The sequence below is a fragment of the Sorex fumeus genome, unplaced genomic scaffold, assembly GCF_029834395.1.
Source record: "Sorex fumeus unplaced genomic scaffold, SorFum_2.1 ptg000044l, whole genome shotgun sequence".
Taxonomy (NCBI): Eukaryota; Metazoa; Chordata; class Mammalia; order Eulipotyphla; family Soricidae; genus Sorex; species Sorex fumeus.
The window spans coordinates 2,229,859-2,255,557 of record NW_026606101.1 but is presented as its reverse complement, the minus strand read 5'-3'; the positions used below and the strand labels follow the sequence as shown (position 1 = coordinate 2,255,557).

Genomic DNA, 25,699 nt, shown 5'->3' with positions numbered 1-25,699 from the left:
AGAGCAGAGACTGAGGGACCACCGCCTCCGAGAATGTTCTGGCTCGCTGGGCAGTTGGCCTAAAGCATCATCTAGTCTGTCAGGCTTCGGGGAAGGAGGGGTGGGGAGGGCCTGCAGGAGGACCAGGCATCGGTCCTAGGGAGCACCCCAATAGCTGGCAAGCAAGGCCCCAAGGCAGTGCGGGTCCCCTGGAACCCTGGACCCCTCGTCCCTCCAGCCCCAGCCGGCCCCAGGCAGGTGGACCCCTGGCCCAAGGCAGCCACAGCCTCACCTCCTTTGAACCAACCCGTCCCATCCCGGCCCCACCCCCGGCGCTCACCTCGGACCCTCCTTTCCCCCTGCAGAGGGACAGGCGGAGGACAACAGCCCTGGGAAAGCGGCCGACACCCCGCCCAAGAGCAGTGACGACGGGACCAGCAGTTCTTCCTGAGCCCGGCCCTACCCAGAGGCCGGAAGAGAGACGCACTGACCCCCGCCGAGGGAGGGGTGCCCGCGCTGAGCCCCATGTTCCGGGCCAGGAAGACAGCGGCCCCGAGGCTGCCGGGGAAGACCTCTGCCCGCACCAACCCGACCAGGCCGGCCACACCTCGGACACCCCCCTGCCAGCGATGTCACTCGTACCGGATGCCGGGACGCAGGGGCCGGGCCCTGCCCACCAGGGCAAAGCCGCCACCCCCCAAGAACGTGCCTGCCGTGGGCACCTGGGCAGGGTCCGAGTCCCAGCTCTGACCCCCCCCTCCAACGCCAGCCTCCCGGGGCCAAGACCTTCTCACCCCATTTTTAAAACACACTTTGCAACTTTTTAAAAACGCCAAGCCTTTCCCTGGCATGGGGAGCCAGCCGACCGGCCGTCCCTTTCGGAAGTGGCTGTCCACTCAGCTGCCCGCTGCCCCGCGGCCATAGGACTGTGTGCCCAGACCTGCCCGCTCCACCCCGCCCGGGCTGACGCCAGGGCCGGGAAATAAACACGGGTGATCTGTGTGACCGCCAGGCTGCTTTCCGGGGGAGGGTCCCGCCCCCGTTCCAGCGTTGTGAGACCCAAGGAGGGTCTGTCCTGATCTCATCTCATCGGGCACGGCTAAGGGTCCGGTCCAGGGAGCGTGAGCACAGACAGCATCCCCCCTCCCAGAGGGGCCCTGTGCCCCCCAACTGGGCACTGGATGGGAAGCCCTGTGACTCACTCAGCAGGAGCAGTGGATGCCGCCCGGCCAGTCCCTGCAGTTTCATTTATTGAGCACCGATTCTCAGGATGATCCTCAGAGGGCAGCCCGACCCCCGCCCCGGCCGGCCCAGAATCACAGGTGCCATGTGGGGACGAGAGCGCTGGCCCCAGGCGTCCGTGTCTTCCCGGCCAGGGTCTCTGGCCCATGTGTGGAGTGCGGGGGCGCCATCCACAGGGCGGGGCCGGGGCTCAGCGAGGCGACATGGCCGTGGTGTCCTCAGGGGCGCGGCCCTGCGGCCCAGGGCAGAGATGAGGCAGCTGCCAGGCCACATGAGCACCGCCCCCCCCCACACACACACAACCCAGCATGATGGGGTGGAGCAGAGGGAGGCCCTGAGGGCAGCCGTGGAGATGACAACCCCCCCCCCCACTACACACACACACACACACACACACACACACACAGATGGGGCTCCAGACAGGCCCTGCCCTTTGAAGGGTGTCAGGAATATCACAGGCCCTGGCCGGTGATCAGGGCGGGGCTCCTCACACCCTCCCTGGGGGTGGGGGTTGGGGCAGCGTGTCGGGCCCTACCTGATGCTGGCGGGGGCAGCCCGTAGTCCTTGCGCAGCAGTTCCAGCAGCTCCGCCTTCTCGGCGTCGTTGAGGAAGCTGGACTCGGCCGCTCTGAGGTTCTGGAAGGGCCCAGAGCACCGAGAACGTGGATCCGGGGAACAGGGCAGAACGCCCCGGCGACCTAGAGAGGCCCCGTCCCGGGCCACGGGGGCCCTCTGCGGGGACAGGGCCGGCCCTGAGCCTCCCCCCCAGCACCTGCCCCATCCCCCGAGGCTGCGGCCGCTCACCAGCCTCTGGAACTCCTGCTGGCTGAAGCCCATCTTTCCAACCATGTTGTAGTCCGTCTCCAGGGTGGACTTGAAGATGAGCGGGTCGTCGGTGTTGAGGGAGTAGTTGGCCCCGTCCTTCTGGAACCTGGGGGCGGGGACAGGGGAGGCCGCCTGTGCCCATCTGCACCCCCTGACCGCAGGGCGGGGGGTCCTGCCCAGCTCCCCAGGGGCAGAGGCAGAGGGCACCGGAAAGAGCCAGATGGGGCTGGGGTGCGGGGGCCGTGGAGGCCGTACCCCCTTCTGCCACCCACAGGGGTCTTGTCGCCCAGAGTCACCGCCGGGAAGAATTGGCTATGGCGCCTGCACACACATCCCCGGGTTCTGGACGCTGCTGGCAGGCCTGAGCCAGCCCGTCCCTCGCTCCCGGCTCTCCCCCCAAGCCCCCAAGCCCCTGTCCAGGGTCCCGGGAGCATCTGCCTGGCCCGCCCGGCCTCCCGCCCCTGGTGCCAAGTCCCAGTGTCTCTCTCCACTGTCCTCTGACGCCGTCGGACCCTCCCTGTCCCTCTCTCCCGGCCCCACAAGGCAGGCGGTGGACAGCAGTCCTTGCCAGCACCAGGGCACACGGGTCCTGGGGTCGCCTCCCCAGCAGGACAGACCCTCCGGGAGGGAGGGACGTAGAGCCTGGAGTCTGGCGGGGGCCTAGCCCAGGCTGCCCTGTGCCCCCCTGGGTGACGGCCCCCATGCCGGCACACGTCCAGGCGGTGAGCGCGGGGCCGCGGGGCGTCGAGCCTCACCGAACCACCGCGTGCTCCGTTTCGGGCTTCCAGGCGCTGGTGAGGTAGCTGGACCAGGGGCACACCTGGAAGAGCGGGGGTGCGGCTGGCACGCGGGTTGGACCCCTCGCCAGGGGCACCGTGTGTGTGTGTGTGTGGGGGGGGCGCACCCAAGGGCCCTCACTCGAGACACGCAGTGCTGGGCCCTAACCCAGCCCCCCCCCCCGCCCCGCCCCGCCCAGCTCCCCACCTCAAAGTGCATGTTCGCCTTCAGCAGCCGCTGGTACAGGGCCTCGTCCTCCAGGGTGTGGTAGCCGTGGCCCACCCGCTCCGCATGCAGGTCATCCACAGCCTGTGGGGGGCAGCCCCGCCCGACGGGGAGGTGAGGGGGCGGGAGAGGGCGGGAGGGGGGTGGCCCAGCCCCGGCCCAGCCACTCACCTCTTTCACCACCTGTGCTGCGCCCACCTCGCCGGCGTGGACAGTGCGGTGCACGTTACTGTTCTTGGCCTCCTGGAGGGACAGAGGACAGCTGGGCCCAGGTCGCGGCAGCCCACGGCTCCCAGGCAGGGAGTCTGACAGGTTCAGACCCGGCAAGCTATACCGAGAGTATCTCGCTCGCACGGCAAAGCCTGGCAAGCTCCCCGTGTCGGATTCGATATGCCCAACACAGTGACCACAAAGTGTCACGATGGAGATGTTACTGGGCCCGCTCGAGAACTCGATGAACAACAAGAGGACAGTGACAGTGACAGTTGGGGCGGGGGGTGGGGGGGAAGCTCTTCTGGGAGGCCCGGAAGTGGGGGGGGATCTCTCCCTGCGACACTCAGCCCAGCAGTGAGGGGACAGCTGGGTCACCCCTCCGACACACACACACACACACACACACACACTCGAGCCCGGGGCCTCGCCCTGGCCAGCATGTGCTCGCAGGGCCTAGTCCCTGCCCTCTGGAGCAGCTCTTTGGCGGTCACCTATGCCAGGCGTGATTGGTACAGGTCAGCTGTACCCCCAGCAGGGGGCACGCAGCCTGCGGCCAGCACCGGGGTGGGGGGGGGGGGGGCTTTATCATTCCCCTCCCAAGCCCCCGGGAGCTCAGTCCCAGCGCCTCAGCCCCTGCCAGGCCGCACCTCATAGGCCTTCACGTGTCCTGGGAAGAGGCTGCTGCCCTCGATGGTCTCATCTCCAGCCAGGTCGATGCCCACCACATTCTCCGACTTGTACTTCTTACACAGCTCCACCACCTCCTCGGACCAGTCTGCGGGGAGACCCCACCCTGTCAGCATCGGGAGGGTACCCCCGCCCCCCCCCGCCCCCCCCCCCCCACACACACACACACCAGCGCAGGACGGTGGGTGGGTCAAGCAAGCCCTGGTACCCTGCCGGGCCTGACCACACAGACTGCAGTACCTGCCCTTCCCTCCAGGGGCACCCTCGCTCCCCAAAAGGTTGGTGTTTTTTTTTTTTTTTTTTGCCCCCCTCTGATTCTATTTTTTCTAAAGTGTCTTTTCTGCTGCTGCTGCTGCTGCTGCTGCTGCTGCTATTCTTCGATTTGGGGGCCACACCCAGCAGTGCTCAGTGTTTACTCTTGGCTCTGAGCCTAGGGGTCACTTCTGGTAGGGCTCCGGGATCCAACCCAGGCCGGCCACGTGCGAGGCAAAGGCCCTGCCCCTCTGCAGTAACTCCAACCTCTGTTGGAGTTACTGACACAACCTCCGAAGTGTCTGGACAAACCGCGTAGCCCCAAACAATTTATCTCTAACCTCAAGAATATTAACAGAACAATAAAGACAACGCGCTACCCCGGGCGCCAGAGCCAGAGGGGCCTTGAGCTCGGGTCTGGGCTCTGTGCCTCCCTGACTGAAGGGCAAGAGGCCTCCCCCACCCCAACCTCCTGCCTCAGTTTCCTCGTCTGTCAGGAGTAACCAGCTCCCCGACAGCCCAAAGACGGGACACGCAAGTCCCCTCAGAGGGGGGCTCGGGACCAGCCCTGGTGCTATATAGGCTCAGACGTGGCGTGAGCTGAGGACGTGTGTGAGGTTCAGAGGTGGAGGGGCTCCGGCCCGGGGGTCCACTCAGTGCCTGGCACACACGGTCCTCCGGGCTCTGGAAGTCAGGCCTGGCCGCGCCGTCCAGTCGGGCGCTGGCTCTCGCCCGGCCTCCAGGGAGGAAAGTCTGGCCAGAGGTTCTGAGTCTGCCCAGAACCCTTTGGCCTGGGAGCCTCAGGGAGGACTGGCTGCTGGACTTTGCGGGGCCGGGGCGCATCCGGGAAGGAGGCCCCAGGGAAAACGGTGCAGGGGAGCCCAGGAAGGAGGCCCCAGGGGTCACCGGGTGCAGGGGAGCCTGAGAAGGAGGCCCCAGGGGCCACGGGGCGCCCGGAGGAGGCCGCACCCCACGCTCACTCACCAGGCTGGTGGCGCATGCAGCAGAGGATGGAACGCACCTTCACCCCGAAGTCCCGCTCGCCCTCCTGCAGGCCCTGACACACGAGGTGCACCACCTCGTCCGGGGTGAGGTCCCCTCTGTGGGGAGAGGGAGGCAGGCGGCTGGAGGCGAGGCGGGGGAGGGGGGAGGCGCAGACCCGCCCAGCCCCGCCCCGGCCCCTCCTCTGCGCCTGGCCAGGGTCTGTCCCCCGCGTCCCCCTGCCCGCCGTGTCGCTGTGCATCGGGCACCGTGTGGGAACCCCGGGTAGGGCCAGCCAGCAGCCGCCACGGCCAGACCCACTCTGGGCACGGCTTCGAGCAGGAACGAGACGGCCCAGTGCTGGGCTGCACACGCCCAGCGGGAACTGGGGGGCCGGGCGAGGTGGGGGGGCACACGGACAAGGCCCTGTCCTGGAAGGACAGACGCCCCCAGTGGCGCCACAGCCCCCCGCCCCGGCCCTGCTCTGGGCCCCCAGCTTCCGGCCCCTCTGTGCCCCGATGGTCAGCCCAGCCCAGCCCGGCCCCTCGGCCCACTCACTCCTGCTGGTTCCAGGGCAGCGGCTTCACTTTGGAGTTGGCCAGCAGGTGTGGGCTGTAGCGCACCTCCACATAGGCCACGCGCTCCTTGGCCTTCATCTCCACAAACTCGTAGGCGACCCTCTTGATGGCCTCCCGGGAGCCCCTGGGGAAGGGGACGAGGCTTAGGGCGGCCCTTCCGGGTACGCGGGGCGAGGGTGCAGCCAAACTGGGGCAGAGCAAACCCACGTCTGGCCCCTGACCCCTCGTTCTCTTACTGGGCACCAAGAGGCACGGAAAGGCCCTGTGAGTGTCCCCTCCCCTCCGCCATCTTTATAAATGCAGTTCCCTCCCCGAGATCCAAACCCAATCCCCACAGCACCTGGTGTATGTGTGTGTGTGTGTGGGGGGGGGGGAAGCACATCCATCCCTGCCTCCCCCAGCCACTCCCCGTTCCAGCCACACCACCAGCATGTCAGAGGTCAGGGCCTTTGTCCCATGTGGCTCCCTGAGCTGTGCTCATGGCCCAAATCCTCCTCTTCGCTGCTTGGATGCAGTTCCCATCTCGCCTCCTCCGAGACGTCCTCCTGGATCACCTTATCAGGACACAGCATGGCCACCCTCTACCCCTCTCCATGATCTTGTCTCAACTCTGACCCCTCAGCAGTGGACAGAGCCCAGGGCATAGTGGCAGCTCCGACAAAGACCGACAGGGGTGATATGTCATGAAAAGGCCTGGAGGTGACTCCAAGGCTGGTGATCGGCTGGACACTCGGCACTGCCCATGTGCTTCTGGCTTTTAAAAAATTTTTTTTTCTTTTTCTGGTTTTGGGCCACACCCAGAGGTGCTCAGGACTTACTCCTGGCCCTGCACTTAGAGAACATTCCTGGCCGGACTTAAGGGGCCATATGGGGTGTCAGGAATCGAACCCAGGTCAGGCATGTGCAAGGTAAGCGCCCTCCCCGCTTTGCTCTTGCTCCACGCCCCACCTCCCCCAGGCCTTTGGGGTCCCCGGGGTGGCTGTGTGAGTGCCCCACACCACACCACAATCAAGTGCAGTGCTCCGCCGGGGAGGTGGTCCTGCTTCTCAGGGCAGGGGCGGGGGGAGTATGAAAATGCCTCCAGAGTCAGAATAGGACCAGAGAAGCGGCTCCATGGGCTGAAACACGGGCTCCGGAGCCCCGTCCACACGTCTACTCCCGCGGTACTGCCAGGTACGGCCCAGACCAAAGCAAGTGAATAAATGAGAGTTGAAACACCGCTGGGCCGGGGATCCAGCCTCTCTGCCTCCGGGCAGCTGATGAAACAAGCAAAACCAACACTCCGGAGAGAGGGGCTCTCTCTCCCTGCTCACAGAGCCTCACACAGCCGGCACCTCAGCCGGCACAGTTCAGGGGACCGGGACACGGAGGTAGAGGGCCCTGCCGCGGGCCACAGCAGGGCGGCACATGGGCGCCGGAGCATGGCGTGGAATCAGCCGGCCAGGTCACATGGACCCTCCAAGGCAGCTGGGGGGCCGGGCCGCAGGGTGACGGGGTCTCAGTGAGGCCAGGAGAGTTCTGGCACTCTGACTGCTGTATCTGTACGCCTCCTGTTCTGCACACACGCAAACTCACATGCACACACACGAACACATGCACACACGGCACGTGCACGCACTCACATGTGCACACATGCACACACACGCAAACTCACATGCACACACACGCACGCACACGTGCACACGCACACATGCACACACACTCTCTGGAACCCAGGCGAGAGGCTCTGCATTCACTAGCCTGATGGCTTTGCGGTGTATCCGCGCACCGAAACGTGGCATTTGCCCCCGGATGTCTCCAGCCCCTGTAGCGGGGCAGAACCAGGAGGTGAGGAGCAGGGTGGGGAGCGAGGTGGGGAGCGAAGTAGTGAGCTCCTTCCACCACCAGAGGGCGGTGTGGGGCTGCGGGGAACTGTGGCAGTGGAGAGGGAACTGCACCCCGAGGTGGGAGCACGTTGTCTAAGGTGCCAGGGGAGACCTGGGGGAGCACCAGTGGCCAGAGGGGGTAAGGGGGGAGGTGGCGCCCCTGTGACCCTGAGTGGCGGCCAGCGTGGGCAGCCCTGAGGGAGACCAGGCCCCTCCAACAGGCAGGAAGCAGGAAGCCACCTTGGGGTGTGGGCGAGGCACCTGGGCCCGTGGGCTGGGGCTGCCCACACTGCAGCGGCTCTGGGAGGGGCACGGGGTCCCGGGGCACCCTCACTTGGGCACGGACAGGCCAGCGGACTCTCAGGCCCAGCACTGGAACTTCCGGCAAGGACCCAGCAGTGTTGTGCCCGTCTTCCCAGAACCTGGCCCCTCCCGAGTCCATTTACCCACTTGCCACCCCCCCCCCCCCAGCCCATCACTGCTCCTCCAGCAATCCAGCACCCACGGACATGTCCTCCAGGCAGCCTCCCTGGATTGCCTCCTCCCTTCTGTGAGTGTCTGCAGCACCAACCGCTGTGAGCTGCCGCTGGCGTGCCAGTGCACCAGGAACCCGGAGGGGACACAGGGCGTGACCCTGCGCTGCCCCTGGCCCGCTGCACGGCCCCGCACAAGCTTCTTCGTGCCCTGGGCCTCGGCTGGCTGCGTGCTGCCCAGGAGGACCCCAGAGCGTCCTGAGAGCACAGCCCAGTGGGCAGAGACGGTGCAGGCACGTGGGGGGGGGGGGGCGGAAGCGCCGTTGCGGGCAGTGAGACCAAGAGAGGGGACACCGAGGACGAGGACGTGGTCTGCCCCGCCGAACCTGGCCATCCATACCGCCCCCTGGTGGTGGAAGGAGCTCACTCCACCCTCTGTGCTTCTAGTAGGGCGCCCCAGCCCAGCCCAGAGGGACGCGGGTTGGCAGGAGGGTCCCCACCCTGCGGGGCACTCACGCGATGGCGGGCATGTAGAGGTCGAATTTCTGCAGGAAGCCCGGGAGGCTGAGCGGGTGGTCCATGCCGATGGCAGCCTTCAGCCCATCGACGGTGTCAGCGGGAAGGGGGATGCCCCTCTTCCTGGAGGACAGAGCGGAAGGTGGGTGACGGGCGGTCCCTGCAGCCCCAGCCTCCAGCTGGGACTCCCTGAAACCAGGGCCTGGGAGGGGGATGGTCTCCCAGCCAGAACCAGGTGGATCTTCCAGCACTCCGACCCCAGTGGGTCTCAGGGGCTGGGGGTGGGGCAGTGGGATATTTGCTTGCTCCCTCAAACACCCACCTTCCCCCCACCCCCACCCCAGAAGGTGCCAGCTAGTCACTTGCTCCTATCCTAGGAGCGGGTGGGGCTCGCTGGCCCCCGGTCAGCTGTCGGGGTCCTGGGGCGCTGCAGGACAGTCATTGCTGTGGCAGTGCCCGGGGGCCAGGGCAGCCCAGACTGTAGTGGCTCTGGGGCAGCCGCAGCCCTGCTTCTCCTCCAGCTCCTGTTGCCCTGCCAGGGGCAGCCCCGACTCACGCTCATTCCCCCCCACCTCAGTTCACCCTCCCTTTATTATTTTTCTTTTTTGGGTCACACCCGGCATTGCATAGGGGCTACTCCTGGCTCTGCACTCAGGAGTTGACTCCTGGCGGTGCTCGGGGGACCCTATGGGATGCTGGGACTTGAACCCGGGTCAGCCGCGTGCAAGGCAAATGCCCTACCTGTGCTGTGCTATCGCTGCAACCCATCATTTAAAATTTTTTTTTTTAAATTTCGGGCTGGAGCGATAGCACAGCGGGTAGGGCGTTCGCCTTACAAGCGGCCAACATGGCCGACCCGAGTTCGATTCCTCCGCCCCTCTCGGAGAGCCCAGCAAGCTACCGAGAGTATTCGATATGCCAGACACAGTAACAACAAAGTCTCCAATGGAGACGTTACTGGGCCCGCTCGAGCAAATCGATGATCAACGGCAGGGCCTTTACTTTACTTTACTTTTTTAAATTTCATTTATTTATTTTCCTTTTTGGGGGTCACACCCAGCGATGCTCAGGGGTCACTCCTGACTCTGCACTCAGGAATTACTCCTGGCGGTGCTCGGGGGGACCGTATGGGATGCTGGGACTTGAACCCGGGTCAGCCTTGTGCAAGGCAAACGCCCTCCCTGCTGTGCTATCGCTCCAGCCCCTCACCCATTTTTGAGGAAAGGGCAGGCAAGGGAAACCAGACGTTCTCGAAGGACTTCCACCAGAAAGGGCCGGAGATGAGCAGGGAGAGCTCTGAGGTGCAAAGCCAAGAAGAACCTGACAGGAGGGTCACCAGGAGAGGAGGAGGGTCGGGAGGGTGGCCACAGGGAGGACCAGCAGGGAGGACAGCCGTGGGGACGAGTGAGAGGATGTCCCGCAAGCAGCACCCTGCGATGAACAGGACAGCAGCCGGGCTGGTGCCAGCCCTGACTGTCCACGCCCGGAGCAGGGCTGGGCAGAGGAGGGAGCCGGCCAGCGGGGGTCTGACCCCGCAGTGCAGGGGCTCTTCAGCAGCTGCTCTGTCGAACACAGTTCCCCCAGCACAGGCCCCAGGACCACTCAGCAGCGTCCACAGGTACCACAAGGGCCCCCCTCGGTGCTGCCTGCTCTGGTATCTGCGCTGTGTGAGGGGGGCGCCTGGGTAGGGTGGTCCTGGCTCCCAGGGTCAGTGCCGCCCTCCACACCCCCCTGCAGCGACGATTCCAGCTGGAACTGGCTTTGAGCCTGCGGGGAGTGCAGTGGGTGGGCGGTCGCGGCACTGCACGGCTTCCGGGATGCCAACGGGGTGCTGGCAGGTGCGGTTCTCCCCTCCAGGCCCCAACTCACCCCTACCACTTCCTGCCCGGGTGAGCTCACCTCCGGCCACATGTCCAGCCCAGGACCCGGGTGGAGCTTCTGGTTCCCCTTCTCTGGGCAACCCCCCCCCCACTCCCAGGGAGCTGGCCGGGTGCTGGACAGCAGCGGCCACCAAGTCAGACCCTCATCCGGCCACCTCAAGCCCCCTCCTGGTGCCACACGAGTGCCCTGCACTCTCCTGTTCAAGTCAGAGGCCTCCTGCGGCCAGACGGACGGACAGACGGATGAATTCCCGCTCCCTGCCCACCAGCCACCTCCGCCCCGCATTCCTGCCCCCAGCTTCCCTCTTGCCGCCTCTCGGAGGTGCCAGTTGGGCAGAGGATGGACGGGGGGAGGGGGCAGGAGGAGGGTGTGGGGGGCACGGCCCAAAGGGGGTCCCCAGGAGTTGGGGGCTTCTCTGCAAAGCAGCAGGGAGCCCCGAGAGAGTGGGGGGCAGAGAGGGAAGAAAGAGCAACCCCCTTGGGGCCGGAGCGATGGCACAGCGGGGAGGGCATTTGCCTTGCACGCGGCCGACCCGGGTTCGAGTCCCCGGCATCCCATACGGTCCCCTGAGCACCGTCAGGAGTAATTCCTAAGTGCAGAGCCAGGAGTAGCCCCTGAGCACTGCTGGTGTGACCCAAAAAGGAAAAAAAAGAGCAGCCTCACCCCCTCACCCCCCAGACGAGCTCCCGTGGGACCCACAGCAGGGCCTGTGGCTCGGGGCCTCCGCCTCCCTTGGACACCCTCAGCCCCTTGGGCCAAGCTCAGTCTCCCGCCAGCCCATCGGTCCCTCTGCCACAGCTGTGCCCAGCGCTGCCCAGCCTCTTCCTCGTGGCGTGGTGGCAGCTGGTGAGTGGGGACTTTGGAGATCAGAGTCTGCAACCCCGCTGCCAGCCTTATCACCCTGCGGAGCGGTCCCTTTGATGCTGCTGTGTCCTCATCAGTGACACACGTCTCTCTGGTAGAGTCCCCAGGGGACCTGGGAGCTGTTTATCTTGGCTCAGAGCAGACCCCGGTGCCAGACCGCTGAGGTCTGAATCCCCACCTGTATGTACTGTGTGACCCAGGGCCAGTGGCCCACCCTCTCTGTGCTGACCGGGCTCAGCATGGTGGAGAAGCATCCAGGGACCGGTCAGGCGGTCAGCGGTGCCTCTGCTCTGGGCACAGCCGGCGACCCGACAGGTGGCCCTGCAGGGGATGGGCGCTGGTGGCTCAGGCCAGTGAGGGGAGAGCGTCCAGTCAGACTCTGGAGAGGGACCGGAAGGGGCCACGCAGGAGGCTGCAGAGCGGAGGTGCCCCCAGAGGGTGGAGTGTCCGGGCTGACGGGGGGAGCGAGACGGTGACCAGGGAGGTCCTCCGGGGGGGCCCCACCCGCGGGGCGTGGGTCCCTGCCACACGCTCCCTCTCCCCTGCTCCCTGCCCCGGGGTCAAACTCCACCTGCACCCGCACCCACCTCCGCGGCCCCCCGGGGCGCCCCAATCACTCCCCAGACTCGGAGGCGACGTGGAAATGGAAAACGGGCCCGCTGGGAGCTCCTTTCCCTTTCTCCCCACCCCGCCCTGGCCGCGCTCCACTAATGAGTGATCTCTGACCCCCTGATGAGGGCCCCAGATTAGATCCCCCGCGGGCCCCCCCATAACCGGCCCTGACAGCCCCATTAGGGCCTCATTAGCCTCATTAGGGCCGCGGTAATGGCTGGCGGCTCCTCCACGGGCAAAGGACGGCAGAGATAAGCGAGCACTGTGCCGAGGAGCCGCCCAGTCATTCCCCGCTCCCGACGTCCCGCCCTGCGTCTCTGGGCCGAATCCTCTAGCCACGGGGCTGCGAGGGAGACACACCCCGGCCCTACAGCAAGGACAAGCGCGGCTGCCCGTGAACAGAAGGACTCGGAGCTCTTGCCAGGGGCTCCCCAAGACCGGGGCTGCAGTCTTGTGTTACTTCATGAGATGCAGGGGGGGAAAAATCAGGCAAGGAGCGGCGCGCCCTTCCTGCCGATGACGGGAGCGTGTTGGGGTCCCAAGGACGCCCCGTTCTCATGCTCAGCGATCGGGCGTCCAGCTCACAGCGAGGGAACAGCATGGGGGTTTGAATCCGGAGGCGCTGGCCCCAGGGTCACCCCCCCACCCCCGTCCCCGTGGGACTGGCGCTGCCCGTAGGGGCCTCGGCTCGGCCCGGCAGCACCCATGCGTGAGCAGAGGGACAGTCTGGGCGTCCCGCACCCCTGCTGTGTTCCTCCTCCTGTTCGCTACTTGTGTGACCTCGAGCGCCCTGGACAGGACCCTCCCACCCTACCCTAACCCCAGCCCTGACTCCACATGCAGGGGCTCAGCTCACCCTCAAAGTGAGGGTGTCTCTCCCCCCCGCCAGCAAACAGGGCCAGCAGTGATGGGTGTGGCACCTGCCAAGTCAGACAACAGTGACCAGGTCCACCCCAATGGCCGCTGTGCCGTTGGTCATGCCCATGTCCCTGTGTCCCCCCGCCTTGGCACCGAGGGATGTTCCACCACCCTCCCTGGCACCCCGGGACAAGAAGTCCAGGCTGTGGGTGTGCAGTGGAGAGCTGAGATTCAAGGCCTCCATGCCACTGCCCAGGGCCTGGCCTGACCCCTCAGGGACCCGGGAAGGAGCCGCCGCCCTGGGGAGGATAGTAGGCTGCGCCCGCTCAGGGGAGAACAGAACTTACTTGCCATAGTACAAAATGGTCTCGGGCTTGATGGCGCCGTCCAGGTGGACATGCAGTTCCACCTGCAGTGGGAAGAGAATAAACCCACATGAGAGACTGAATGAATGAAGGAATGAGTGAATGAGAGCCCCCCAGGGTGGCACGGTGGGGGTCACCATGTATGCTTCTGCACTCTTCACACACGCCATCATGGTCAGCCCTCTCTGAGGTGGGTCCGGTCATCTGGCTGAGACTGTGGCCAGTTCAGAGAGGGTCACTAAGGGGCTGGAGGAGATAGCACAGCGGGTAGGGCGTTTGCCTTGCACGCGGCCGACCCAGGTTCGATTCCCAGCATCCCATATGGTCCCCTGAGCACCGCCAGGAGTAACTCCTGAGTGCAGAGCCAGGAGTAACCCCTGTGTATCGCCGGGTGTGACCCAAAAAGCAAAAAAAAAAAAAAGAAAAAAAAAGAAACAGAGAGGGTCACTAATGCACCCAAAGTCACACAGAAGGCTAGAGCGACAGCACAGCAGGCAGGGTGATTGCCTTGCATGCGGCTGACCTGCGTCCAATCCCCAACACCCCACAGGCTCCTCTGACCACCTCCAGGAGTAATTCCTGGATGCTGAGCCAGAAGTAACCCCTGAGCACTGCCTGTGTGGCCCCCTCCCTCCCTCAAAACACAAAACAAAAACAAAGTCACACAACATATAAGTGGCGCAGTGGTGACCCAGCCCAGTGCCCCGTTCTTAACCAAGGCAGGGCAGTGACAGGACCAGGATTCGAATCTGAGCGCTATTCTGAAGCCTGTGAGCTCAAACAAGGCCTGTCGTGTTCCCAGGGGCCACCAACCTGTACCCTGCACTCGGCCTAATCCCTGAACAAAACCCAGCCTTCCCAGGGAGGGCAGCCGGAGGCACCCCGGAAACGGGGCTCCATTCTGGAGCTTCTCACGCAGAGCTTATCGGACGGGGAAACCCAGAACTTTCTGGAGACCTGGGACTCTAGACCTGGGACTCTAGACTCTGGCGTTCTTGCAACCATGAGCTTTGTGCTGGACCCACGGCAACACTGGGATCCAGGAACCCAGAAATTTTTTTCCTTTTTTGGGTCATACCCAGCGATGCTCAGGAGTTACTCCTGGCTCATGCACTCAGGAATGACTCCTGGCGGTGCTCGGGGGACCCTATGGGATGCCGGGGACTGAACCTGGGTTGGCCGCGTGCCAGGCGGAAGCCCTCCCTGCTGTGCTATTGCTCCAGCCCCTACAATTGCTTCTTTCTGCTCTACCAGGACACAAACCCAGTGACTCTCCCAAGAACAAGAGTGACGATTTCACAAGAGAGGGGCAACAGTTAACCGCCGCTCAGGGGGCCAGCTGCTGCCTGTCGGCCAGGGGTGTCACTCGCTCTTTCTCCTTCTCTTTTTTTGGTGGGGTGTTGGGCCACACCCCATGATGCTCAGGGGATACTCCTGACTCTGCACTCAGGAATCACTCCTGGCGGTGCTTGGGGGACCATATGGGATGCCGGGGATCGGACCTGGGTCGGCCAAGGGTGGAGCAAGGTCTCTCTCTGGTCCTCTTGCTTTGTTTGCGGAGGGCCACATTCAGAAGTGCTCAGGGGTTACTCCTGACTTGGTGCTCAGGGATCCCTCCCGGGGATGCTGGGGGAGCTCGCAGTGCCAGGACTGAACTCGGGGGGCTACACACGTGCGAGGTGAGTGTCCCCCAAAACCAGGTCTGGGGACCGCGGGAGAGACACTGCCATCAGGAGATGTGTCCCCAGCTAGAGAAGATCCAGAAAATTCCACCAGGATGGGAAGCCTTCTGGGAACTTGGGTGGTGGGGAGGAAAGAGGGTTGGTGGGGGGGGGGCTGCAAGTCCTGGGATATCCCAGGCACCCCCACGTGAGCAGCCTTCTGCGGGGGAAGGGCGGCAGACTGAGCCACCCCCAACCGGCACAGTTCCCAGCTACACGGACATCCAAGCTAGAGCCAGCTGATGAGACCAGCTCAGAGCCCACCCGGTGGGCTAGGCAGTGCCACCTTGGCTCCTGGAACCTCCAGACCAGGGAAGTGGCCGCCAGCCATGTGACATCCAAGGGGTGACTGTGCCAGTCTGAACTGGTTCTCTTATCCTTCCCTTCCCGGGGCCGTGCCTTGCAATCAGAGCTGGACACAGCCCCCAGACAGCTGGTGGCGGGCGTGGTTTCACTTGCCCACTGGTGGGAGTCTTGCCAGCGGGAAGGGCAGCGCCTCGGACCCAGGACACCACCAACCGCAAGATAATGCCGACCCGTAGACACCGCCAGCCCGTGGGCATAGCTGACCCCCCAGACACCGCCGGCCCCCAGACACCGCCAACCCCTGGCCGAGCTCAGCTGGTGCCACACACACACAGAGGCTGCCAGATAAGCCCCTGCAAGGAGCCCTCTGCCCACTCCAGCGCCGAGGCCTGCCCACCCCAAGATCAAGGACACGGGCCCGGGGGGCTGGAGCACCTGCTGTGCCCACACAAGCCCCAGGGCCCTTCCGGGAATGAGCACTGTGCAGGAGTAGCCCCTGAGTACCTCTGGGTGTAACTTCTAACTAACCCCTCAAAAACCAGAATGTGGAGATAAGCTAAAAGTGTGGGCTGTCCACGACCTCGACACCTCACCGGCTCTTGCCAGATCGCCACCAGCGGCAGTGCGGACCCCCACAGTCCACCGAGGCCCAGAGCCGGGAGGTCAGCTGGTATCAGGGAAGGCAGCGCGGGACCGGCAGGGGAGCTGCAAAGCCCGTGGGCGGCCATGCCCAGGCCCAGCGTGCGGGGACGTGTGTGTGTCAGGGGACCGGGATGAGGCTGGTCACCTCGGAGTCTCACTGGCCTTCGTGTGAGCCACAGCTGAGGTCACACTGCAGCAAAGTTCCCGAGGCTGCCCGGGACGAGGGTGGAGCTGGCCGCCCAGTGGGCAGAGGGCAGTGTCCAGGATGGTGCTTCGGGGAGGCCCAGGTGGTGGCCCTAGGAAGAAGCCAGATGCCAAGGGGACTCGGGAAGCAAGACTGTCACATCTGTGGAGGCTGCTCTGACACCCACCCGTGCAGCAGATGGGCTTCGGGGGTCCGCGCTGTGACCCAGAGGGCGCTCACCAGGGGGAAGCCGAGACAACACCACACCCCAGAGGCCTCCCTAGGGTGCTGCCAGGCAGGCGGGGAGCTGGAGGCAGGGGGAGGGGAGGCTCATCGCGTTATTAGGGACCAGGTGCCGGATTATCTAAGCGGATTGTCTTATTGCCTCCCTCCCTGGAGGATGGCAGGGACGTCATCCCCTTTCACAGAAGAGAAAACCGAAACTCAGGGGACTGGAGCGATAGCACAGCGGGTAGGGCGTTTGCCTTGCACACGGCCGACCCGGGTTTGATTCCCAGCATCCCATATCATCCCCTGAGCACTGCCGGGAGTAAGTCCTGAGTGCATGAGGCAGGAAGAACCCCTGTGCATCGCCGGGTGTGACCCAAAAAGCAAAACAAAAAAAAAAAATGAGACTCAGAGAAGTACCCAAAGAGACAGAGGTGAACCCAGGGTGTGAGCCAGGCCCCGTTACTGGACTCACAAAACACGCAGAACCTGCTTTGGCGCAGGCCCAACCCGGAAGAAATACAGCAAGAGATTCACCACCGGTGCTCCCTGCTGCCATCAAACAGGCTCATTCAGTTCTTCTTTTTCTTTTTTTAATGTAGCTCAGTGCTCAGGGATCCACTCTTGGCTCAGTGCCCCTCTTGGTGGTGCTCAGGAGACCATGCGGTGTTGGGGATTGAGCCCAGGACTCCCACATGCAAAGTGAGCACTCAGCCCAGTGAGTTGCTTCTCTGGCCCAAGACTATCTCATTTTTATTTTTTTGCTTTTTGGGTCACACCCGGCACCCGGCGATGCACAGAGGTTCCTCCTGGCTCATGCACTCAGGAATTACTCCTGGCGGTGCTCAGGGGACCCTATGGGATGCTGGGAATCAAACCCGGGTCAGCCGCGTGCAAGGCAAACACCCTCCCCGCTGTGCAATCGCTCCAGCCCCAAGACTCTCTCATTTAACCCTAAGGCACAACTTACCCCGCGGTGTAGGCAGGGAAAGAACCGGCCCAAGCGGAAGTCTTGTGACGTGGGACTGGGGAGACAGGGCGGTGGGCCAGGGCACGTGCTCTGTACGCGGGAACCCCATGCTGGAGCCCCCCAGCCCCCAGGAGTCCCCCCGCCCATCCCTGGAGCCAGGGCAGCCCCGAGCACCTCCGGTTGGGCCAGGTCTCTTGCTCCTCCCACCCCCGTCTGAGCGACAGGGGCCGGGCCGGAGCCCAAGTCCCTCCACTCCTGAGCCAAGTGTTGCCACAGGCCACCCCAGGTTTCTGGCCCTCGCCGCCGGCCTGGCCTCCTGACCGTGCAGGCCCTCTCCTGGCCCCGTTCTTGCCTGCTGGGGGGTCAGCACTGCAAGGACCCCCCACCCTGGTCTGAACAGGAAGTCCCCACCCCCCACCCCCAGTTACCAACTGACAGCTCCCAGCTCCCACCAGGTACTGGGCACTTGGAGGTCATGGGTCAGGGGGCGGGGAGGGGGTAGTGGGCTGCCAAGTCCTTGCTCTCAGGAGGGGGACAAGTCATCCGGGCTGCCTGGGCTGGGGTCCTGCTCAGACACCCCCAGACCTGTCCACTCCCAGCGGCTGCCCACAGCACGCCCAGATCAGGTTCCGCGGGGAGGGACGAGTGACCACGTGACTCCCTCCCCCACATCCCCAAACAAACAGCAGCGCTGTGCTGCCCGGCCACCGCTGGGACCCCCGACAGAGGACCCAGGCAGACCAGCCGTAACCACCACTGGCGCTCGCTGCCAGGCCAACATCCTGCCCATCCTAGCCTTGCTCTCGGCCGTGTGCTGCCACTGCCAGGGGTCACAGCGCTTTGGCAACCGGGCCAGGAGGCAGGGCAAGTGAGCTGATAAACTGGAGCTGATAAACTGTCTTAGCCACACTTCCTCCAGGAAGTCCTCTGTGCTTAGCCCTCTTGGGTCCAGCAGTTGTGCTACACGGAGCTTCCTGAGCGGCCTGGTCCTCGGGGCCTCCTGTCCATCCTGGACTCTTTTGTTTTTGCAGAAAGCACGTTCTTCCGCTAGGGGGCCAGTCATGGGGGGGGGGGGCGGGGGACAGCCCGCGCCTCTGCGGTTAAGCCCATTTTAGAGGTGAGAAGACTGAGTCCCCAGACAGGCCCAGAGCAGGAGTATCTGAGTCAGAAAGCTGACGCCGACACATTCCCTGTCTCCTGCCCGCATATCAGTGCTGAGTCAGGGGTAGGGAAAAAATCGAAGCAGATGATTAAAAACCACACCAAGGGGCCCGGGGTGGGGAGGGGCTGGAGCTAGAGCACAGGCCGTCCTCATCGTCGCACACAGGACCAGGGCAGCCTCCCGAGCACTGCAGGGGGCATCCGAACCAAAGCACACCCCAACCCGTGTCCAGGAGAGCTGCCCAGAGCAGCCGCCCCGCACCTGGGTTTCACAGGGGCTCAGCCTGAGTCCCATTTTACAGATGGGAAAACGAGGCAAAGAGCAGTGGCTGACTCGGGCTCCCTCCGCAAAGCGAGGGGAAGAAGCACCCTCCTCCAGGGAGCCCCCCAGCTCCGAGGCCTCGACTCCTTCTTATCATCCTGCCTCTGGGCTCACAGAACCCCAGAGGGAGTCTCTCCCTTGCCCCAGCGTTAATAAAGGGAATTGTCCACCCAGGGCCTCGGACCCCCAGGGGAAACCTCCCCTTGTGCCCAGTGAAGGTTTGGCCCTTTGGGCTCTGGTCTGTCCCAGGCAAAGCCAGGCCCTGGTCCTGCCCTCCCCTGTCTGGGGACTCCCCCTCAGTCTGGTGGGCAGGAGACACGTTTCTCCCTGTCCCAGAGACACCCGCACCCCTGCCGCCCTGGTGGACCCTGCCATTCTCCTGGGCTTGGCCGTGAGCCCACCGACCCCACAATTCCCGCCTTCCTTCTCTCCAACAAGAAGCTCTCCAGGGGGCTGGAGCGAGAACACAGAGGGGAGGGCGTTTGCCTTGCACATGGCCGACCTGGGTTCGATTCCCAGCATCCCATAGGGTTCTCCTGAGCATTGCCATGAGTAATTCTTGAATTTAGGGCCAGGAGTAACCCCTGAGCATCGCCGAATGTGACACAAAAAGTAAAAAAAAAAAGAAGAAGAAGAAGAAGAAGCTCTCCAACCCAGAATCTCCTTCACCCCCCTCCCGGGTGGCCACATAAGGGGGGAGGACGAGGTTGTGGGTGCAGAGTGACCCCGTGACCCCGGGGAGCTGTGTTTCTGCCCCCCCCACGCCCCTCAACTGCAGATTAGATCATCCATGCCCCCCTCGGAGGCCGGAGGGGGTCAGCAGCTCATCAGAAGCTGAGTTCTGGGAATTGTTCACCCGAGCCCCTTGTTCGCTGCTAAGTGGAAAGGCGGAGGGGCGCAGGGTGGGGGTCCAGTCCGAGTATATCTGAAGCCCAAGGCCACCCCAGATTCTAACACCCCCGGCCCCCCACCCCGAACACACGGTTTCAAAGTACAACTGGTAAACCAGCAGTCAGGAGGATCTACTTCCGTTTCAAGTCTAGCTCTGCTCTTCCGGGGGAAGTGGGGGGGGTTCTGCTAAGTTCCTTCTCTGACCCCGCGTTTTCAGAGGTCAGGGCAGTGGGGGAAGGGTGCGGTGATCAGGAGCTAAGACACGCCAAGCTGGGGCCGGAGCAACAGTACAGCCGGTAAGGCGCTTGCCTTGCATGCAGCCGACCCGAGTTCGATCTCCAACACCGCATCTGGTCTCCCAAGCCCACCCGGCGTGACCCCTGAGCAGAGAGCCAGGAGTAAGAAGGGCTGGGTGTGCCCCCTTCTCCAAATACGAAACAAAAAAAGCAAAAGAAGACACGCCAAGCAGCCAGGACAGCGCAGAAGAGGACAGAATACTCTGAGCGGGGTGTGGCTCAGTGGCAAGGCTTAGCCCTTGCATGCACCAGGCCCTCGGTTCAATCCTGCTACAGACAACTTTTAAAACGGTATTCTGGGGCTGGAGCAATAGCACAGCGGGGAGGGCGTTTGCCTCGCACGCGGCCGACCCAGGTTCGATTCCCGGCATCCCCTAGGGTCCCCTGAGCACCACCAGGGGTGATTCCTGAGTGCAGAGCCAGGAGGGACCCCTGTGCATTGCCAGGTGTGACCCAAAAAGCACAAAAATAAATAAATAAATAAATAAATAAAATGGTATTCTGGGGGCTGGAGCTATAGCACAGCGGGGAGGGCGTTTGCCTTGCGCACGGTTGACCCGGGTTTGATCCCCAGCATCCCATATGGACCCCCGAGCACCATCAGGAGTGATTCCTGAGTGCAGAGCCAGGAGGAACTCCTGAGCACCGCCAGGTGTGACCCAAAAAGCAAGCAAAACAAAACAAAATAAAAAATGGTATTCTGAAGACTTAGCCCTGATTCTGCATCAAGCGCAGAAACCGCCGTCCCAGCCTGGGGGACTCTCAGCACCCATCCCTAGCTCCCTCGTTGGCAAACAAGGATGGAAACATCTGCTTCACAGAGCAGTTCAGAAAACGAGGCGATGACAAGACACAGGTGGTGGCTGGGACCCCCAGATGCTGGGGTTACTCCAGGGTCAGCAGGACGCTGTTTCTGTCCTCGGTGACACGGAACACCCCGGTAGAGTCCAGGTTCCGGGACGTACCAGAGGCATATAGGGACGGCCTATAAGGCTACCACCCTGCAGGGCCCACAGGGCCATCCCCTGGCAGGAAAGACCATCAGGCCTGCAGGCAGCCCGGGGACCTGCTGCTCAAAGTGTGGCCTGCACACCAGCGACACCAGGGGCCTGTACACTGTGTCAGCTCGGGCCCCACCGAGACCTCTTGCCCCGGGTGCTCCCCACCGTGGTCTAAAGCGGGGGTTGGAACAATAGCACAGTGGGTAGAGCATTTGCCTTGCACGCCGCTGACCCGGGTTCGATTCCCAGCATCCCATATGGTCCCCTGGGCACCGCCAGAGGTGATTCCTGAGTGCAGAGCCAGGAGTGACCCCTGTGCATTGCCAAGTGTGACCCAAAAAGAAAAAAAAAGAGAATCTAAAGCACCTTTCCCGGGTCTGGAGCTATAGTACAGCGGGGAGGGTGTTTGCCTTGCACACGGCCGACTCAGGTTCAATTCCCAGCATCCCATATGGTCCCCCGAGCACCGCCAGAATTAATTCCCGAGTGTATGAGCCAGGAGTAGCCCCTGTGCATAGCCGGGTGTGACCCAAAAAGCAAAAAAATAAAATCAATAAAATAAAATAAAGCGCCTTTCCCTACTCTTCTTTTCCTTCTCTCTCCCTTCCTCCCTTCTTCCCTCCCTCCCTCCTTCCCTCCCAAGGGCCACACCCAGGACTTACTTCTTGCTCTGTGCTTGGACAGTGCCGAGGATCAAACCAGGGTCGGCCAAGGCAAGGTAAGAGCCTGTGCCCCAGCTCTGCCATCTTAAAGCTGGACAGACCCCGGGTGGCGCCTGTCCCAGATGGGCGCATGGTGGCTGTGGCCTTGCCAACCCTGGGGCTTCTGCAGAGGCAGGTCAGAAGGTGGGCTGACCACGTAGAGTTTTGAAGGCAAGCCCACCTCGCAGAGCCTCAGTTTCTCCGTCTGTAAAATGGGAAGCCCCGCTCCCCTGGAGAATCCCTGGCAGGGGTCACTGCAGGCAAAGTGTTCAGAATAGTGTCCAGGCAGGAGGGACAGCATAGGGTTGAAGGGCCTTGCCTTGCCCCAGGCAGACAGAGAATAGCCCCAAGCAACACTGGTGTGCACCCCCCACCCCGTCCCCCAAAGCACAACAAAACAACAGAACAGCATCTGGCACACTCCACCTGACAAGCCCAGCCACAGGGACCAGTTGCCTGCTGTGGGCGTGTGGGGAGCAGGCCTGGTTAGTGCCTCTGGGTCTCTCACCTCTAGGCTTCCCCGTCCAGCTCAGGCACCGTCTCTCTCAGAGGGACGGCCGAGAGCAAATGACATCGCCCGTAAGTGGTGACCCTCTGGGGTCCCCCTCAAGCATCACCTTTTACCCTCCAGATCGTCTTATATAAGCATCTTGGTATCATCTTCTAACCCCTTATAAGCAGATGCGGCCCATTCTCTGGGTATGGAAACTGAGGCCCCGGGAGGGGACGCGACCTGTCAGCTCAAATCAGAGGGGAGATCAGGGGAAGGCCAAAACCCGGGCGGCACCAGGGCCCTCCCAAAGTGCTGCACAGTGGACCCCCACCACACACACATACACACACACACACACACACACACATACACACACTTCACCCAGGATCTCTGTCTGTCCCAAAAGCAGAGGGAACCAAAGTGAAAGAAAAGCAAGTAAAAGTCTGAAAAAACCCCACTGAGAGGCCATGTGGAGTGAGGGGACTGTGTGGGATGGGGAGTGGGTGATGCCTCACCCTGCACCTAGGGCAGGAAACAGCTGATATGGGGGGGCGGTCAAGCCTTCCCTGCAGGGGATCTCCCCCCTTCCCTCTGCTCACTCAGGTGACCCCTGCTACCTGTTTGTCACAAGCCTGTCACACCTGCTTCTCGGGGGGGTAATGAACACTGACCCCCCCCCCACACACACACCTTCCTTCTCCCAGGCTGCAGACCCTCCTGACACCAATAGCACCCCTGCCCCTCCCACCTCTGCAGATCTCAGCTGGGGACCCCCCACAAGTGGACCTGGACCCTCTCTGACCATTCATTCCCAGGACACCCGGAGGCAGGAGAGGCGAGGGTTGGCGGCTGAGAATCTGGTCCCGAGCATGGGTACAGCCTGAAGCGGGAGCACCACCCACCTCCTCTGCGCCTGGCCAAGAGGGGACCCTTTGCGCATCGTGTCCCCCCCGCGGGCCCAGGCACGAACCTGGGCTCCTGGGAGCCCCGAAACTCACCGAACAGACCCTGTCAAGCCGGTCTCGCTCGGCAGGAAGCGTCGGGAAAGCACGTGTCCGGGTCACACGCCCTCCCGCCCCCCAGCCCCGCGCACAGCTGAGACCCCGGACCCGGACCCGCGGCGCGGCGCGGCGCTGCACTGCACCCGGGACGGGGATGCCCATTCGCCGGATGGTGGAAGTGAGACCCGGGAAGGCGGGGAGGAGGTGAAGAAACACAATTCTGCGGCCAGCCAGGGGCACCTGGGGATTCAAGAGCTCCCAGGAGGCAGGACCGAGCCCGCGCAGCAACGAGACGCACCAGCAGGGGCCCCCTGCGGGGAGCAGACCGCCCCCCCCACCCCCGGGCGCCCCGGCTCCCGCCCGGGCTCACTTTGAGGTGGTTGAAGGTGGGCGTCTGGGTCATGGTGCCTGCGCGTTCCGGTGCGCCTCGGTCCGCGGAAGGTCCGTGGGGGCTCGGGCGGGCTCGGGCTCGCGGCTCAGCTTCCCGGGGTGCTCGCCACGCGCCTCTTAACGGGGCCCGGCCCCGCCTCCGGACAGGCCACGCCCCGGCCACGCCCCCAGACGCGCCAGGGACACGCCCCGGCCCGCCAGGACACGCCCCGGACACGCCCCCCGGCTCGGTCCGGCCGGGCCGCGCTCCACCCGGGCCGCGCTCCACCCGGCTGTCCCGGCTGAGCGTTTCCTGGCATTCCTGCTCTGCCCGAGGGGGACACGCCCGCGTCCCCTGCCTCCCCGCGGTGTGCTCGGTGTCCGGCCTCCTGGCCCCGCGCGGCCTCCGAGAGCATCCCCGCGTCCCTGCCTCCGGCGCCCGCTGCGCGCCCCGGGAACCGCGCGCAAACGCGGGCCTCGTGCATCCGGCACTGCTCTGGGCGAGAAGAATCGCACGGGCCTGTTTCGGGGGTCCCACAGCCTGGCCTGCAGGTGGGGGCGGCTGCTCTAGCCCCCGACGGCGTTTAACCGGGTGACCGCGCTGGAAGAGGATGGGCGGGGGGGGGGGGTGTTGGTGGCGTGGATGGGGCCAGCCTGCGCGCGGGAGGGAGTCGGGAAGTGGAGAGGAAGCCCCAGGGAGGGTGTTTTTATGAAAAAACCCCGGGGAAAGCGAGCAGGGAGTGTGCACAGCCAAGGATCCTGCAGGCATTCGCCCCGAGAAACTTGTGCTTCCACTCTGGACGGCGGCGTTCACCAAACTCTGCGCACACCCTGTGATCACCCGTAGAATTGGAGTCTAAGAGATCCGCGGACCGAGAAGGACCCAATCGGCTCCGTCTCAGAAACAAGGCCGAGGGCTAGGGGGTGGCTGCAGATGACAGACTAGGACCAAAACGTTCGAACGTGTGATAAAAGCAAAACCAAAAATAGAGCCTGGGGAAGTGTGTGTGGAGGGGGTGGGGATGGAGCCAGTTGGGGAGAGAAGGGTTTATCTCAGGTGAGGGATGCGCTGCTCCAGGTAGCTTCGCAGGGTGATGGGATTTGCTGTCCAGGGGGCTGGGGATGGTGTTTCATCTCATTGTAAATCAACTAGTCAAGGGAAGAGGGGTTGAGAGTGTTGTGTGAAGGGGCCGTTAAGGGCTGGAGCGTCAGTGTCACTGGTGGTAGGACTGTGGGACATGGTGAGGGTTTATCCTGCCCCCAAGAGCACTGGGCAATCGAGGGGAGCTTCTAAGACTCACCTGGGAAAAGTCCTCCTGCTACTCAGAGCAGGCTGGACACCACTGGCTGGACACCAAGGGGACAGCAATGAGCTGGTGGTGGGACCCAACCCAGCTACCTGAGCCCTGGTCCACAGGTGGAGATGCTGGGGACAGGCGTCAGGGAAAGTGCTGGAATCAAGCCGGACTGAGGAAGTAAATCAGGTGGGCCGGATGTGGGAGGGAGGAACCAAGTAGGTCCACAGACTTCATCGGGAGCCATGCACTGCTGAAACCACAGGAACCACGGGGTGGGTGAGCACCTCTGCTGGTGCTCAGGGGGTACTCAAGGATCACTCCTGGCATTGCTCAGGGGACCAGATGTGGTGCCAGGGATCAGACCTGGATCTGTTCCTTGCAAATCAAGTACCTTACTTCCGGTGCTATCTCGCTAGCCCCAAACAGAGGTTCTTAAACATTCTCCCACTTTCCACTCCTTTTTGCCTGAGAAGTACCGCACGGGTAGGCCCTGCCGGAAACATCTTGGATTCGTGATGCGTTTGATTTGGAATTAATTTTTGGTCATGACGTGTTCAGAAGCCGTCTACTGTTGCCAAGTTTTCCTCAACCCCCACATTCAGTCTTGCAATTCTACATAGTGTCTATAAAGAGTGAGGTAGAGGCCAGGAAGATAATACAGTGCACTGGACACTTGCCTTGCAAGCAGCTGACCAGGGTTTCATCCCTGGCACTCTATATGACCCCCTGAGACTTGCCAGGAGTGAGTCCTGAGCGCAGAACCAGGAGTAGGCCCTGAGCACCTCTGGGTGTGGTGGAGAAGGAGAAAGAGGAAAAGAAGGAAGAGAAGGTGGAGGAGGAGGAGGAGGAGGAGGAAGAGGAGGAGAAAGGAGAAGGAGAAAGGAAGAGGAGAAGGAGAAGCTTGAGCCATCTTTTTTTTTTAA

The 25,699-nt window shown here is 63.4% G+C and overlaps 2 protein-coding genes across 2 annotated transcripts in view; one reads left to right on the top strand and one right to left on the bottom strand.

Annotated features, from left to right (window-relative positions):
• Positions 1-471, top strand: part of PKIG (cAMP-dependent protein kinase inhibitor gamma) — an 82,941-nt gene extending 82,470 nt beyond the window's left edge. The window contains exon 4 of the mRNA XM_056122119.1: positions 345-471. Coding sequence (XP_055978094.1) covers positions 345-430 — 86 coding nt within the window. The 3' untranslated portion in view covers positions 431-471. The remainder of the gene's footprint in view (positions 1-344) is intronic.
• A 928-nt stretch (positions 472-1,399) lies between these two features.
• On the bottom strand, positions 1,400-23,524 carry ADA (adenosine deaminase). The gene is made up of 12 exons (XM_056121919.1): positions 23,480-23,524; positions 13,175-13,236; positions 8,613-8,735; positions 5,739-5,882; positions 5,184-5,299; positions 3,908-4,035; positions 3,219-3,290; positions 3,030-3,131; positions 2,801-2,865; positions 2,025-2,151; positions 1,757-1,856; positions 1,400-1,453 (listed from the first exon to the last, which is right to left on the bottom strand). The coding sequence occupies exons 1-12, from the start codon at positions 23,510-23,512 to the stop codon at positions 1,440-1,442; spliced, it is 1,086 nt and encodes a 361-aa protein (XP_055977894.1). The 5' UTR covers positions 23,513-23,524; the 3' UTR covers positions 1,400-1,439.
• Positions 23,525-25,699: the final 2,175 nt, after the last annotated feature.